Below are 14190 nucleotides of genomic sequence, written 5' to 3'. Positions count from 1 at the left end.
AAAAATAAATATTAAAAAATTCTCTCTCTCTCTCTCTCTCTCTCTCTCTAAAAAAAAAAAAATCTTAAAAAATTAAAAGGGCTGGAGATGAAGCTCGGGGGTAGAGCACCCCGGGTTCAGTCCCAGTCCCCCCTCCCCAGGATTAATTCATACCACATTATGCATACATTTAAAGTATGCAGTGGGGCTGGGGATATAGCTCAGTTGGTAGAGTGCTTGCCTCCCATGCACAAGGCCCTGGGTTCAGTCCCCAGCACCACACACAACCAACTACACACATACACACATACACACACACACACACACACACACAAGTAAAGTATACAGTGGTTTCTGGTATATTATTAAATGTTTAAAGTAGGGGTAAAGTGCTGGGCACTGTGGTGCACACCTGTAATCCCAGGCAAGAGGATCACAAGTTCGAAGCTAGCCTCAGAAACTTAGCAAAACCCTGTCTCAAAAAATTAAAAGGGGGGGCTGGGGATGTGGCTCAAGCGGTAGCGCGCTCGCCTGGCATGCGTGTGGCCCGGGTTCGATCCTCAGCACCACATACAAACAAAGATATTGTATCCGCCGAAAGCTTAAAAAAATAAATAAATAAATCCCCCCCCCTTCTCTCTCTCTCTCTCTCTCTTTAAAAAAAAAAAAAATTAAAAGGGCTGGGGATGTGGCTCAGTAGTTAAGTGCTCCTGGATTCAATCCCTGGTACCACAAATAAAAATAAAAAGGACCACAGATGTAGCTTAGTGGTAAAGCACCCTGGGTCAATCCTCATCTTAAAACAACAACAACAACAACTGATAAAATAGATATAACATAAACTTGACCATTCTAACCATTTTTATGTGGCCAATTCACAGGCATTAATTCTAATAGGTGCAACCACCACTATTACCTATTTCCAAAACAGCCCCAAACAGAAACTTCGTAATAATTAAGCAGTAACCCCCACCTTCTTTCCTCCCCCAGCTCCTGGCAACCTCTAAACTACTTTCTGTCTATGAATTTGCCTCTTCTGAGAGCCTCAAATAAGTGGAATCACCCACTGCTTATCATTTTGCGCCTGGCTTTTTTCACGTGGCATTGTGTTTTGGGGGTTCATCCGAATTGCAGCATGTGTCAGATTTCCTAAGGTTTCCTAAGGCTGAGTGACACCGTGTTGTGTGCATATTGCCACCTTGTGCTTATCCATTCATCTGGGATGGACAGTTGGGCTGTCCCCACTTTCTGGCAATTCACCCTCCTTTTTCCTGCTATTATTTCATTTCTTTCAAGAGTGGCCTTGGGACTGGCCTCAGGTCAGATAGAAAACCCACAGACAGAGGAGGTGGGGGGCTTATGCACCTGTTCAGGGCCTGCAAGAATGAGATTGGGGCAACATCTGTGAATTTGGGCCTGGACGGACCTACAGATGTTTTCTTGGTGGCTAAGTAGAGAGCGAGCCAGGCCCTCCTGCTGACCTTGCCTCTTGTGTCTGCTGGCCCCGCCCTTGCTCCTGGACAGCCTCACTGCCCATGGTTTAGAAGGCTCCCAGCCTCAGGACTCAGCCCCAGGCCCAGCCTGTGTTGATCCTCATTATGTTCGACTTTTCTTTTGGCTACACACCTAATGTGTAGTTAGAGAGGTTTGTGGACCATGTGATTCAGAGGCCAGTGCCACTTGGGTGGGCAGCCTGGAATGTTACCCCTCTTCTCTACTCAGCAGGCTCCAAGGGAGCTGGGGGCAAAGGCCCGGAGTAGCAGCCCCCTCCATGTGAAAACCTGCCAGGGGGCATCTGGCACATGGGCTGCCTGTCTTTGTGGCCTGTTTGCAGAAAGCTCAGGACCAAACAGAAGCTGAGTGACTCACCTCCATTTCCGGCCTTAGTCATTCACCAGCCCCCTCCCCACCCCCACAGACTTGGAGGACTGGCCGGTTAGGGGAGGTGGCCTTGCTGCAGAGCCTTTCCCAGGGCTGGGGGGCGGGGTGGAGTGGGCCAGCCACAGTGGCACTGCAGGTTCCCCTGACCTGCTCCCCCTGTTGTTTCTCAGGAGAGAATTCAGAAGTCGCCTGAGTGTGGTGGGAAGCCTGCAGTGCAGGGATGTCTGGCTCTTTGAATGGAAAGAAGAGGAGGGTTCCACCTCCCCTTCCTGACCAGGGGGCGGGCAAGTGGGTGCTGACCCAGAGGGTCAAAGTCAAGTCCCCAAGAAATCTCTTCGAGCTGTGAGGGCCCCAGGCTGGCCCCAGCAGGTACCCTTTCTTGGGTACAAGAAGGGCAGGTTTCTCCTGCCCCTGAGATCCTGCTTCTCTGTGACCCTCAAAGCCATAAGGTAAGAATTTTAAATACAGATGCCCAAGCTGTACCCCACACCTGCTGCATCAGCATCTCTGCACCCCCAGGTGATTCCATGCTCAGCTAATGCTCAGAAACCCTGTCAAGCCTCTGCCTTGAGCTCAGGAAAGACTGGGCAGGACTGGGATAGAGCGCAATTAGCCCCCAACTGTGGGCCTTTCTATAAACTAGTGCTTTGGGGAGGAAATAAGACCTCATTCTGCCCTCAGGCCTGATAAATTTCCCTGAAATTATAATATAGGGTTTTTTTTAATGGTTAATTAAAGGAAAAGGTACTCTTGGTTAGGAAGGGAGAACTGCCATTTGAGGACAAATCAAAGAAGCCTTCCTGGAGGAGGTGAGGGACTGAGCCTTTCCTTGAAGAACTCAGCTACTAGTAAGAGAAAGAAAAAGGATACCACAAACAGTCCAAGAGATGATGCAAATCTCCAGAGATTTAGATTAGATTTATACCTTTTTTTTTTTTTTTTTTTTTTTTTTGGTACTGGAGATTGAATCCAGGAGCTACAACTCCCTTCTTTATTATTTTGAGACTGGGTCTTGCTAAATTGCTGAAGCTGGCCTTGAATTTACAATCCTCCTGCCTCAGCTTCCCTAGTGGCTGGGATTACAAGCATGTGCCACTGTGCCAAGACTGATTCCTTAGGTCAGAGTTTGCAACTGGAGCTTATTAAAAGAAGGAGCCGGGCACAGTGGCCAGTGCATGCTTAGGAGGCTGAAGCAGGAGAATCACAAATTTGAGGCTAGACTGAACAACTTAGCGAGATCCTGTCTCAAAATAAAATTGAAAAGAAGAGCCGGGTACGTGGCTAAGTGGTGGAGTGCTTGCTAGCATGTGTGAGGCCCTGGGTTCAATCCTGGGTTATTTTTTCTTACAAAAAAAAAGGAGGCAGAGAGGCATGTGGAGTTTTGTTTGGCTCACAGCGGTTTTGGTTTTTTGTTTTTCCAATCTGATTTGGTTGCCAACATTAAAAAATGTGGAGGCTTCACATCCAGGTCCAGATTCCCGTTCTCTGGAAACTCTGGGCCCTCATCCCTCCTGGCTGTCCCCCTCCCTCCACAGGGTGTGGACTCTCCTGTGGCTTGGTTCCCACTTGTCCTTTTGTCCTCTGGCTCATAACCCTTTGGTTTCGGACTTATGCTGAAAGGGTTCAGAGCTGGCGTCACAGGGCCAGGCAGTGTGTTCAGGGGCGTAGAGCCCTGAGTTTTGGATTTTTTTTTTTTACTAAATTTTGGATTTTGCAATAGGTATTATTGTGGTTCCCATTTTATAAGTGGAGAACACGAGGCTTAGAGCAGTCACAGGTTAATGCCACCAGGGCTGAGTAACCGGAAGGTAACAGAATTGGGACCTCCTGCCCCAGACCCCTGAATTTAAATTCTGCTCTTCTACCACCTCTCACTGCCCAGGGTGGCTGCGGCAGTGAGAGGAAGAAGAGGGCAGAGCAGAAGGACAGTGTAGTGCAGTGGTTCCCTGGTACCTGGAGATCCGCCAGGCAGGGATGGTTCTGGGGTTGTTGGTCTGTGTCTCTGGTGACAGATGGCCTCTGCTATCCTCCCTTGTCTTGGGAAGGCAAAAGTGAGAAGCTTGGGTTGTAGCAAGAGAGATTTAGATTAGATAGACTATTTTCCTGATGGCCACCGGTTTCACATCAAGGAACTTGCTACTGGTGGCAGATTCTGGGCTTGAAGGCTTTGATAGAGTAGTAGCAAAGGGGCTGGGGTTGTGGCTCAGTGGTAGAGTCCTTGCCTGGCATGTGTGAGGCACTGGGTTCAATCCTCAGCACCATATAAAAATAAAATTTAAAAAGTAAACATGTTGTGTCCATCTACAACTAAAAAAAATATATTAAAAAAAAAAAAAGTAGTAGCAAAATGGGTGACCTTTAGTGAGGCCTGAGTGCCAGGCCCTGCCTGAAGGGATTGCAGAGGCCCCTGCTCAGAAGGGAGGATGATGGGCGGTGTTTGGGGCCTCAAAGCCAAAAGCCAAGTGCAGTGATGGCGACTTGTTAGAATGAGAAGAGGGGCAGGGAAGCTCACTGACAGGGCTCTGAGAGAGGGAAGGAAGGCGCAGCGGACCAGCTAGGGAGGGCAGGTGGGAGCTTCTGGCCGGGACTCTGCCTGGCCGGTCCAATGTTCCAGGTCCCTCCCCGCAGGCCTGACGGAGGACGAGGACGTGCGCGCCATGCTGCGGGGCTCCCGGCTCTGCAAGATCCGCTCACGCACGTGGCACGAGGAGCGGCTGTACCGGCTGCAGGAGGACGGCCTGAGCGTGTGGTTCCAGAGGCGCATCCCTCATGCGCCATCGCAGCACATCTGTGAGCAGGCCAGGGGGTGGCACCCGGTGGGCGGCGGGGACGATCTCGGGCACCAACTGACCCCGCCTGCCTACAGTCTTCGTGCAGCACATCGAGGCTGTCCGCGAGGGGCACCAGTCTGAGGGCCTGCGGCGCTACGGGGGCGCCTTCGCACCTGCCCGCTGCCTCACCATCGCCTTCAAGGGTCGCCGCAAGAACCTGGACCTGGCGGCACCCACCGCCGAGGAGGCCCAGCGCTGGGTGCGTGGCCTGGCCAAGCTGCGCACGCGCCTCGATGCTATGAGCCAGCGCGAGAAGCTTGACCAATATCCTGCTGGTGCTGAAAGGGAGGACCGGTCCCTTAGAGAGCCCCAGTCCCCAAGGAAGCCATGGTCCTGCCTTTAGGTCTGAGATAGGGCCTCTAGTCTTTGGAACTGAGTGGGGACACTCACCCTGGCCTGGCTTGACCTGAGTTGCCACCAAGGAGGAAGGCAGTGCCCCTCCTCAGCGAGGATGAAGGACCTTTTAAAGGTGGAGAGGCCTTCTGGTTTGGGGAGCCCAGTCCCATGCAGAACACATTGCAACAGAGACCAGGGAATCCACAGGCTGGCTAGAAAGTCAAGTCTGTACCCCAGAGCCCCCAGACCCAGGCGGTGGTGAGTTATGGTTCAGTTGCCTGCCACTGGGGGGGGGGGGGGGGCAGGGGACGGACCCAGCCTGTTGCTGGTATTTCCTGAGCACCCACACCTGGATCCACTCCTACCTGCACCGGGCAGACTCGAATCAGGATAGTAAGATGAGCTTCAAGGAAATCAAGAGCCTCCTCAGGATGGTGAACGTGGACATGAATGACATGTATGCCTACCGCCTCTTCAAGGTGAACCCTGGCCCCTCTGGCTCTGCCACCACTCTGCTGGTCCCAGCACCCCTCCCCACTATGGCTTTTTTATAGGGAGTCTGCTCTCCCTGCAGAAAAGCAACATCTGGGCCTAGTTACTCTTTTCCCTCCCCCTGGCCACTGGGCCAGGATGGGATTAGGAGTGGTGAACCAGAACTTTTCTCATCCTTAGGCAGAGCCCAGGGTTGGGTGGCACTGCCCTAGCCCTCTGAAGTGAGCAGCAAAGCTGCTTTCATGTCTCAGCCTGCAGGGCGCCTTTGTACCTGTAACCATGTGTGGCTAAGACGAAGGAGCACAGGCGGGAGTTGGTTTGCAGACACCTGGGCGCACATACCCTCCTCCATGTAGGACCCTGCACTGAGGCATGTGTGGCCCCTCCACACGTGCCTGTGTGGGAACACCGTCTCAGGGCACACTGGGGTAGCTCTCCATGTGTGGAAGTGGTCAGGGCACACAGCAGACACCTGTGTAGGGGCTGTGACCAAACTGTGACTCTAGAAGATAAGAGAGCCTGTGGCACCTATCCACAGCCCAACACTGCACCTGAACCACTCTGCGAATTTTCACTTATTGCACACTCCCCAAGTGTGAGTGTGTGAGTGTGGTAATGGTTATGGTTGTATGTGCACCTGGAGGGGCCCTGTGGCACCAGGGCTGAGCCCTGCCCCAGGATCATTATTTTTCCTCCCACATCTTGGGGAGAGACATTGAACCCAAGACCCTGCTACTCTGCAGTTCCCTGGCTGTGTGACCAGAGCCTTGCTCTTAGTTTCTCCACCTGTGGAATGGGGGTCATTGCCTTCCCAGCTGAGATGGGTCTTGGTGTGGGACAGTGGGATCAAGTCCTCCTTCCATGTGGCTTCTGTTGAGTATCTTCCCATCCCCGGCTCTCCAGGAGTGTGACCGTTCCAACAATGAGCGTCTGGAGGGAGCTGAAATTGAGGAGTTCCTGCGGCGGCTGCTGAAGCGCCCGGAGTTGGAGGAGATCTTCAGTCGATACTCAGGCGAGGACTGTGTGCTGAGTGCCCCTGAGCTACTGGAGTTCCTGGAGGATCAGGGTGAGGATGGCGCCACCCTGGCCCGTGCCCAGCAGCTCATCCAGACCTATGAACTCAATGAAACAGGTGGGTTTGGGGAGCTCAGCCCAGTCTCGCTCCCTGACCGCTCTGGGTTCCCAGCCAAGGGGCTCTGCCATCTCGGGCAGGTTACCTTGACTCGCAGACTCAGACTGCACATCTGTATCCTGGCATTATAATGTGTCTGCCTCACAGGGTGTGGTGAAAGACTAAATGGCATGTGTCTGCAGTCTAGTCAGTAGGTGCTCTAGTTGTTATTACAGGGGTATTTGGGTCTGGACACGGAAGCCCCTGTGGCCTAATGCTCTTTCCTGCCCTTTTCTGTAGCCAAGCAGCATGAGCTGATGACACTGGATGGCTTTATGATGTACCTGCTGTCACCCGAGGGGGCTGCCCTGGACACGGCTCACACGTGTGTGTTCCAGGATATGGGCCAGCCTCTTGCCCACTATTTCATCTCCTCCTCTCACAATACTTATCTGACTGACTCTCAGATTGGGGGGCCCAGCAGCACGGAGGCCTATGTTAGGTACTGCAGCCGGGGTGGGGTCAACACATTTGGGAGCCCAGCTTAGGGAGGGATATGGGGCTCAACCCCTATGCTGGGCTTCCAGGGACCTCCCTGGCTCGGCCTGACTCTATGGCATCCACACAACACCTTGCCCATCCATGTGTCTGTCCAGGGCCTTTGCCCAGGGATGCCGCTGTGTGGAACTGGACTGTTGGGAAGGCCCAGGAGGGGAGCCTGTCATCTACCATGGCCACACACTCACCTCCAAGATCCTCTTCCGAGATGTGATCCAAGCCGTACGTGACCATGCCTTCGTGGTGAGCCCTTAGGACCCCATACCCAGCCCCAGAGCCTTCCCAGTGACCCTCACCCCATTCATACACCAGCTACCCTTAGTCCCTGTCTAGAGAGCCACTCATTCACCAAGTGCTGCTGGGAAAACTGGCCAATGGGAAAGAATAAAGCTGGACTCAGTGCTCCCTCCTTCTACCTTCACGGTTAACGCATGTATTAACATCACGAAATTTCCAGAAGAAACCTTGGGGTCAGCAACTAGGGTAGATGAGACAGGAGAATTGCCAGTTTGAGGCCAGCTTCAGCAACTTAGTAAGACTCTTTCTCAAAGAAAAAAAAAAAAATTAAAAAGGGTTGGGGATGTGGCTCAGGGGTTAAATACCCCTAGGTTCAATCCCCGGTACCAAAAATGAAAAAGAAAACCTTGAGAGTAGGAAAGAGAATTTTAATCATGACTTCCAAAGAGTAAGCCATCGGAGAATCTCAGAGGAGCATCTACATAGTATTGCAACTCCAAGATATACAGACCTCAGGGCTGGGGACATGCTCAGGGGTGGAGCACCCCTGGGATCAAGCCTCAGTACCAAAAAAAAAAAAAAAATCAAGTTATACGGTCCTATTAAATAATGGTGGGACATTGCAATATAGTTAACACAGTAAATACCATGGACACACAGAGCATTTATAAAAGAACTCCATTCCTGCAGTTGCCCTCAGTGTCCCAGACTGTCCACCCCTTCCCCGAGGCCCAGATCTAACTGGTCTGCTGATACATACTGGCCCCGTGTGTCCCACTTCCCATGGACTTGATCTCTCTAATGGGTTCTCCAGAGCTCTGCCTTTGCCTTCCTGTCCTAAAGGAGTTGGGGGCCAGATGTAGAGGAAAGGTAGTGACTGAGGGAGAGTCAGTGGCTCTAAGCAGCTGCCCTTCTTGCTCCCCAGTTGTCCCCATACCCTGTCATCCTGTCCCTTGAGAACCACTGCGGGTTGGAGCAGCAGGCTGCCATGGCTCGCCACCTTCGAACCATCCTGGGAGACATGCTGGTGATGCAGGCGCTAGACTCCCAGAATCCTGAGGAGCTGCCGTCGCCAGAGGTGAAGCTCCCAGAACCCCCAGCCTGGGAGGGAGGAGGGTCTGACTGGTGTCCACCACCCAGCCCTGCTCATGTCACCTCTCTGGTTCAGGACCCCTCACTTCTGCTTTAACCTTTCCCTGTTTCTCGGGTCACCTGATACCTGCCACTCATCTGTCCCTGTGCTGCCCTCTAGCTCTCTGTGTCGGATTAGACACAACCCATCCCCTTACCTTACTCAGAGCCCTCCTCACCGGGTGCTGCCCTGCCCAGCTTTGTGTCTCTGCCCACAGAGTCCCAGCCACCTGCACTCACCAAGCGCCACCTGCTCAGAATTTCAGCCCAGCGTCCCCTGCCCTTTCCTGGACCTTACGAGCCTCCTCAGCCCTCTGGCCAGAGGCCTTCCTCCCTTCCCCCAAGCCCCAGAGCATCTGATCTGCTCTCTTAAGACGTGTAACCTTTAAGCTTCTGACAGATTCTTTTCTTCCTCCCAGTGCCAAATATGTAGGAATGTTGACTCACCTTTGTGTGTGGGTGAGATTTGATTTTGTTATTAGTATGAAAATAACATACATAGGGTAAAAGAAAAACCAAACTATACAAAGGATATAGAATGAAAAAATGGGTCATCTTCTACTCAGGCTCACCCCATTCTATTCCACAATCCTTCCAGAATATTCATGTGCATACACACCTATGTACGTAACTTCTCTTTTAAATGTTACATAAAAAGGCTCATGTCATTACACGTCCTGTTCACTTCTTTCTTGAAAGATCCGTTTAGAAGAGGATCCCTTCCCTTTCAGGCCTGAGCTGTCCTGTTTGTATCTGCTGCTGCGTGGTATTCTGATGGAGGGAGGCACCCTATTAGCTGTACCTATTGATGGCCTCGTAGGTTATTCCTTATTTTTTCCTATTAGCCACATCGCTCACCTGTCTCCTTCCTGTGTCCAACCCTATCAGTCTCAGTGGTGGCTGAATGGCTGACCACCGGCTGCTGAGGGGCCGGAGGGCTTCATCTGTCCATATTGGCCTCTATAGAAGCTGAAAGGCCGGGTCCTGGTGAAGGGGAAGAAGCTACCAGCTGCACACATGGAGGACTGCCGAATTTTATCAGACAGGGAGGAGGAGGAAGAGGAGGGGGAAGAAGCTGCAGAGGTTGCAGAGCAGAGACGGAAGGTGAGCCATCCTGGGTGGACCAGTGGACTGGCAGGGGCTGAGGTTGGGATGGGAAGGGAGGTGGCACTAGGGGGCTCCAGCCAGGGGCCCCCACTGCAGCTGGTCTCCCAGGCCAAGCAGATCTCCCCGGAGCTGTCAGCCCTGGCTGTGTACTGCTGGGCCACCCGCCTGCGGACCCTGAACCCTGGCCCTGGACCACCCCAGCCCTACCAGGTCAGCTCTCTCAGTGAGCGCAAGGCCAAGAAGTTCATGCGGGAGGCAGGTAGGAGCTGGAGATTCCGTGTTTCGCGGCAGGAGGGTGGTAGGACCCTGCAGGCTCTGGAGGGTCAGGGGGTATCCTGAAATTGGTCTGAAGAGATTGAGAAGACTGTGGGGGCCATAAGAGATCAGGACCCAGAGAGGGGCTCTATTCAGGGAATGAGGGCCCAACATGGAGCCAGGCGTGGATGGAGGAGAGAGCCACGAGCAGGAGAGGGCCTGTGTCTGCCTTCACAGAGCTCACAGCCCGGTAGTAAGCTAAACATAGATGGGTAATCAGTCTGGCTATCACGGGGGCTGGGGAAGTCCGACCCGAGTGGGTGAGATCAGAGAAGTCTTTCGGGAGCAGGTGAAGCTTGAGAAGACACCTCACCTGAAGGGCGAGGAGGAAGCAGCCTGGGGAAGAGGGGAAGGAATTTCCAGACAGGAGGAACAGGTTGTATATAGGCCCAGAGGCATGACCTATGGAAGGTTCCAGGAACCCAGAGTGTGGCTGGAGGATGTGGGCAGGATGAGTGATGAGTGGCAGGGGATCAGCCTGGGGCCAGGTATTCCACGAGGGAGTCAGGAATGTGGGAATTATGGGTTGGGGCTGTAGTGCCAGGCTGTGTCCCTGCCTCTGTTTGGCTTTCGGCAGCCTCCTGAGTCCCCTCTCACTCTAGGTCAGAGGGGAGTGGGAAGCTGGGATTGGGGGAGTTCAGCCTCTGTTTCCAGGAGGCTACAGGCACTGGGCAAGGACACCCCCAGAGTCTGTCACAGTCTTGGCCCAAACTCTGCCCTAGGGAACAGCTTTGTCAGGCACAATGCTCGCCAGCTGACCCGTGTGTATCCCCTGGGTCTGAGGATGAACTCGGCCAACTACAACCCCCAGGAGATGTGGAACTCAGGCTGTCAGCTGGGTGAGTAGGGGCCACGGGGGCCACAGGAGTGGGGCAGCCAGATGCCATTAGGTAGGTGTAGCCTCTGGGCAGCCACGGGAGGGGGCCACATAGCCTTCCAGAAGATAGAAATATGCATCCTGTTAACAACAATTATTTTAAAAGCTGTTTCTATAATTTTAGAAATTTAAAAGTATGGGCACACACACCTGGCAGCCCTACTAAGTCAAGACTGACAGGGTTGGGCTCTGGGGGACACCGAGTCCTGCCAAAGGAGGGTAGCATGGTCCCTTTGGGGCTAGTTATGGAAACCCCAGGACTTCTCAGGCCCTGGCTCTGACCCAGGCCTAGCCCTGAGAGTGGGGACCTTTCTAGCACCTCAGCCCAGCCCCACCATCCAGACTTGAGATAGCAGGGAGAAGGTACAGGTGACAGTAGGATTGGGTCCCCTGGCTGCTATGACCCCCTTCCTGCAAGTCATGGTGGGGGCAGATATCTCTGACCAGATAGTAGGATGCTGGGCCTCTGTGCAAAGAGCTGTGTCCTCTCTAGCCAAGTCACCTGAAACTGGGCAGTGAGGAGAGGGCCACTAAAAGCCCCTGCTTAATCCTGTTTGTCCACAGTGGCCCTGAACTTCCAGACACCAGGTTATGAGATGGACCTCAATGAAGGGCGCTTCCTCATCAATGGGCGGTGTGGCTATGTCCTGAAACCTGCCTGCCTACGGCAACCTGACACAACCTTTGACCCCGAATGCCCTGGACCTCCCAGAACTACTCTAACAGTCCAGGTCAGCAGCGTGGACCAAGATCCAGCCTCGGGTCAGGGCTCATTCTGGAGAGGCACCAGTCTGAAGTAGAGGAAGACACAGGAGGCCAGGGCCGGCCTGGTGTGAGAGTGGCCTGAGTGTCCACACAGGCACGGTTGGCTTGCATGCAGATAGGGCCAGAGGCTTCCTGTCCTGGCAGGGGAGCAGGAGTGGGCATGGCCCCATTAGGGGCCCGGTCAAAGCTCCCTGCCTCCCTTCCCCAGGTACTAACTGCCCAGCAGCTGCCCAAGCTGAATGCTGAGAAGCCCAGCTCCATTGTGGACCCCCTGGTGCGTGTGGAGATCCATGGGGTGCCCGCAGACTGTGCTCGGAAGGAGACCAGCTATGTGCTCAATAATGGTGGGCAGGTGGGCCCATGGGTGGGAGTGGGGGACAGACACAAACAGCAGAGGAGGAAGGCACAGGGCAGGCCCTGGGGCCAACTGGGCCCTGACAACTACACCTGTGCCCTAGGTTTCAATCCCCACTGGGGCCAGATCCTGCAGTTCCAGCTGCGGGCCCCAGAGCTGGTGCTGGTGCGGTTTGTGGTAGAAGATTATGATACCACCTCCCCCAATGACTTTGTGGGCCAGTTTACACTGCCTCTCAACAGCCTGAAGCAAGGTTGGTGGAAGCTGGTAGGGATGGAACAGGATGGGGTCCCAGCCTCAAGCCCTGTTCACCTTTGACCCTTGACTTCCCCATGTGGCCCTCCCTGAACCAGGCAGGAGTTGGGTCCAAGGATCTGATGCCTGGCTGCTGTCCCTACAGGGTACCGCCACATCCACCTGCTTTCCAAGGATGGGGCATCACTGTCCCCTGCCACGCTTTTTGTCCACATCCGCATCCAGCGCTCCTGAAGGACTAAAGAACCACCCCAGGGTTCTGCCGGTACCAGTCTGCACAGAGCCCTCTCTTCCCCTGGAGCAAGGACTAGTGGGAGCAACAGTCCCTCCAGCGCTCCCACCTGGCCGGCTCAGCAGCTGCTGACTTCACTGGGTGCTGAGGGCTACCCAGCCCCTCCTGGGCCACTAGCAGGGGATCTGTGCCCTTAAGACACTCACTCGACATCAGTGGGCTCCAACCCTGGGGTCTTGAGATGGCTCCAGCTCCTCTGGTCCTCAGCCCATATCCTCATCGTGACTTATAAGAAGGCAGGCCTGTAGCTGTCAGGAGACTTGGGAAGCAGGACACCTTTAAGCCCTCAGCCCCACAGAGCTGTCCCCCTATCCCCCCACCCCAGGCATTAGCCTACCCTAAAGCCCTCCAGCCCCCAGGCTTTCCTGGCTGCCTCCTCCTGCTCTCCAACCTGAGCTTCTCCTCCCTTGGCTTCACTTCCTGGAGCAAGAAGGGAGTGTTGAGGTGGAGTCCTGGGGAAACCTGGCAGTAGGTTTGTAACTTGTCACAGAAGAGCCCTGGAGAGGGGCTGGGGCTGTAGCTCAGTGGAGAGCGCTCGCCTAGCATGTTCGAGGCCCTGGGTTTAATCCTCAGGACCACTAAAAAACTATTAAAAAAACAAACAAACAAAAAGCCTTGGAGAGGGCAGGGAGAGTGTCTGTTTTGAAAAATAAAGAAGCAAGTTTCCCTTACCACCCCCATGCCATAGCACCTCTGAACCACAACACTGGCCCCGAGGGACGGCTGCAGCGAGAGCCCCAGCAGGGCTTGGACTGTCTAAGATAGCCTGGAGTGGCTGTGGGAGATGCCATGGCTCAAAATAGCTCTGACCGCTGCGCTTGACTTAAAAATCTGTCTGAAGACACTAATTCACAAGGTCACCTACTCCCCTACCACATACCAGTGACCTTAAATGGGGCACAGGGCAGTACTCTGAGGGAACCCCACTTTCCAGGCTCAGCTGGGTTCAGGACCCATCTGCTCAGTTGAGCACACCCCAAGAACAGGCAAACGGCCTCACAAATGAAAGTGTGGAAAGTGGCAGCGCTCTAGGCCACCTCTGTAACAATGCTGGGAGAGGAAGCAATATACGGGAGGTCAGGATCCAGAGAAAACCTGGGGCTCACACCTGTCAAAAGAAGGAGTTTATGGGACCATGGAGCTGTGGTATTTTAGTTTCCACCAGGCAACATCACCTCTCAGCTTGTGTCCCATGAGGGGATGTGGTATCCTGACATTCTGGCAGGATGTAGTGCCTGTATCCTCCTGTGAGAAGCCACTCTGACTACCAAACTGCTTGATGCTCTTATGCTGTTACTCCTCTGGAGAACCTGGCTCTGTCCTGGTTCCTCTCTAGTGGTGAGAAGAGCCAAGTATGTGCTGGAAGAAGGTCTTCCAAACCTGGCCTAGTATCATGGTTCCTGGGGGCCTTTATTATCACCCTTGCTCTAGCCCAGCCCCATGCTTCATCTGTTTTTACTGCCACCTGCTGACCAGAGGAATACCAGGAGGGCAGATCGATTTATTCAGCTGCTTCCTTTATTAGAAACACGTGAGATGTACTGAGCAGAACAACAATGCATTTGGTATTTCCTCTCCACCCCAGAAATGGATGCCCCCTACAGCCCAAGAAAAACCAAGACAAAAAGGTGAAGCTTTCCCTCTCTGTTCCCAGATGCAGCCCTGCCT

The 14190-nt window shown here is 53.7% G+C and overlaps 1 protein-coding gene across 1 annotated transcript in view; it reads left to right on the top strand.

Annotated features, from left to right (window-relative positions):
* Positions 1-14190, top strand: part of PLCD3 (phospholipase C delta 3) — a 20635-nt gene extending 6445 nt beyond the window's left edge. Inside the window, exons 2-15 of the mRNA XM_081271774.1 lie at positions 4489-4650; positions 4727-5021; positions 5161-5506; positions 6423-6651; positions 6931-7132; positions 7287-7431; positions 8351-8503; positions 9523-9660; positions 9772-9922; positions 10701-10817; positions 11420-11586; positions 11829-11964; positions 12079-12228; positions 12376-14190. Of these exons, the coding sequence (XP_081127900.1) occupies positions 4489-4650; positions 4727-5021; positions 5161-5506; positions 6423-6651; positions 6931-7132; positions 7287-7431; positions 8351-8503; positions 9523-9660; positions 9772-9922; positions 10701-10817; positions 11420-11586; positions 11829-11964; positions 12079-12228; positions 12376-12464 (2480 nt within the window). The 3' untranslated portion in view covers positions 12465-14190. The remainder of the gene's footprint in view (positions 1-4488; positions 4651-4726; positions 5022-5160; positions 5507-6422; positions 6652-6930; positions 7133-7286; positions 7432-8350; positions 8504-9522; positions 9661-9771; positions 9923-10700; positions 10818-11419; positions 11587-11828; positions 11965-12078; positions 12229-12375) is intronic.

This window comes from Spermophilus citellus, assembly GCF_964194105.1.
Source record: "Spermophilus citellus genome assembly, chromosome: 17".
Lineage (NCBI taxonomy): Eukaryota > Metazoa > Chordata > Mammalia > Rodentia > Sciuridae > Spermophilus > Spermophilus citellus.
This window is presented reverse-complemented; position numbering and strand designations above follow the sequence as displayed.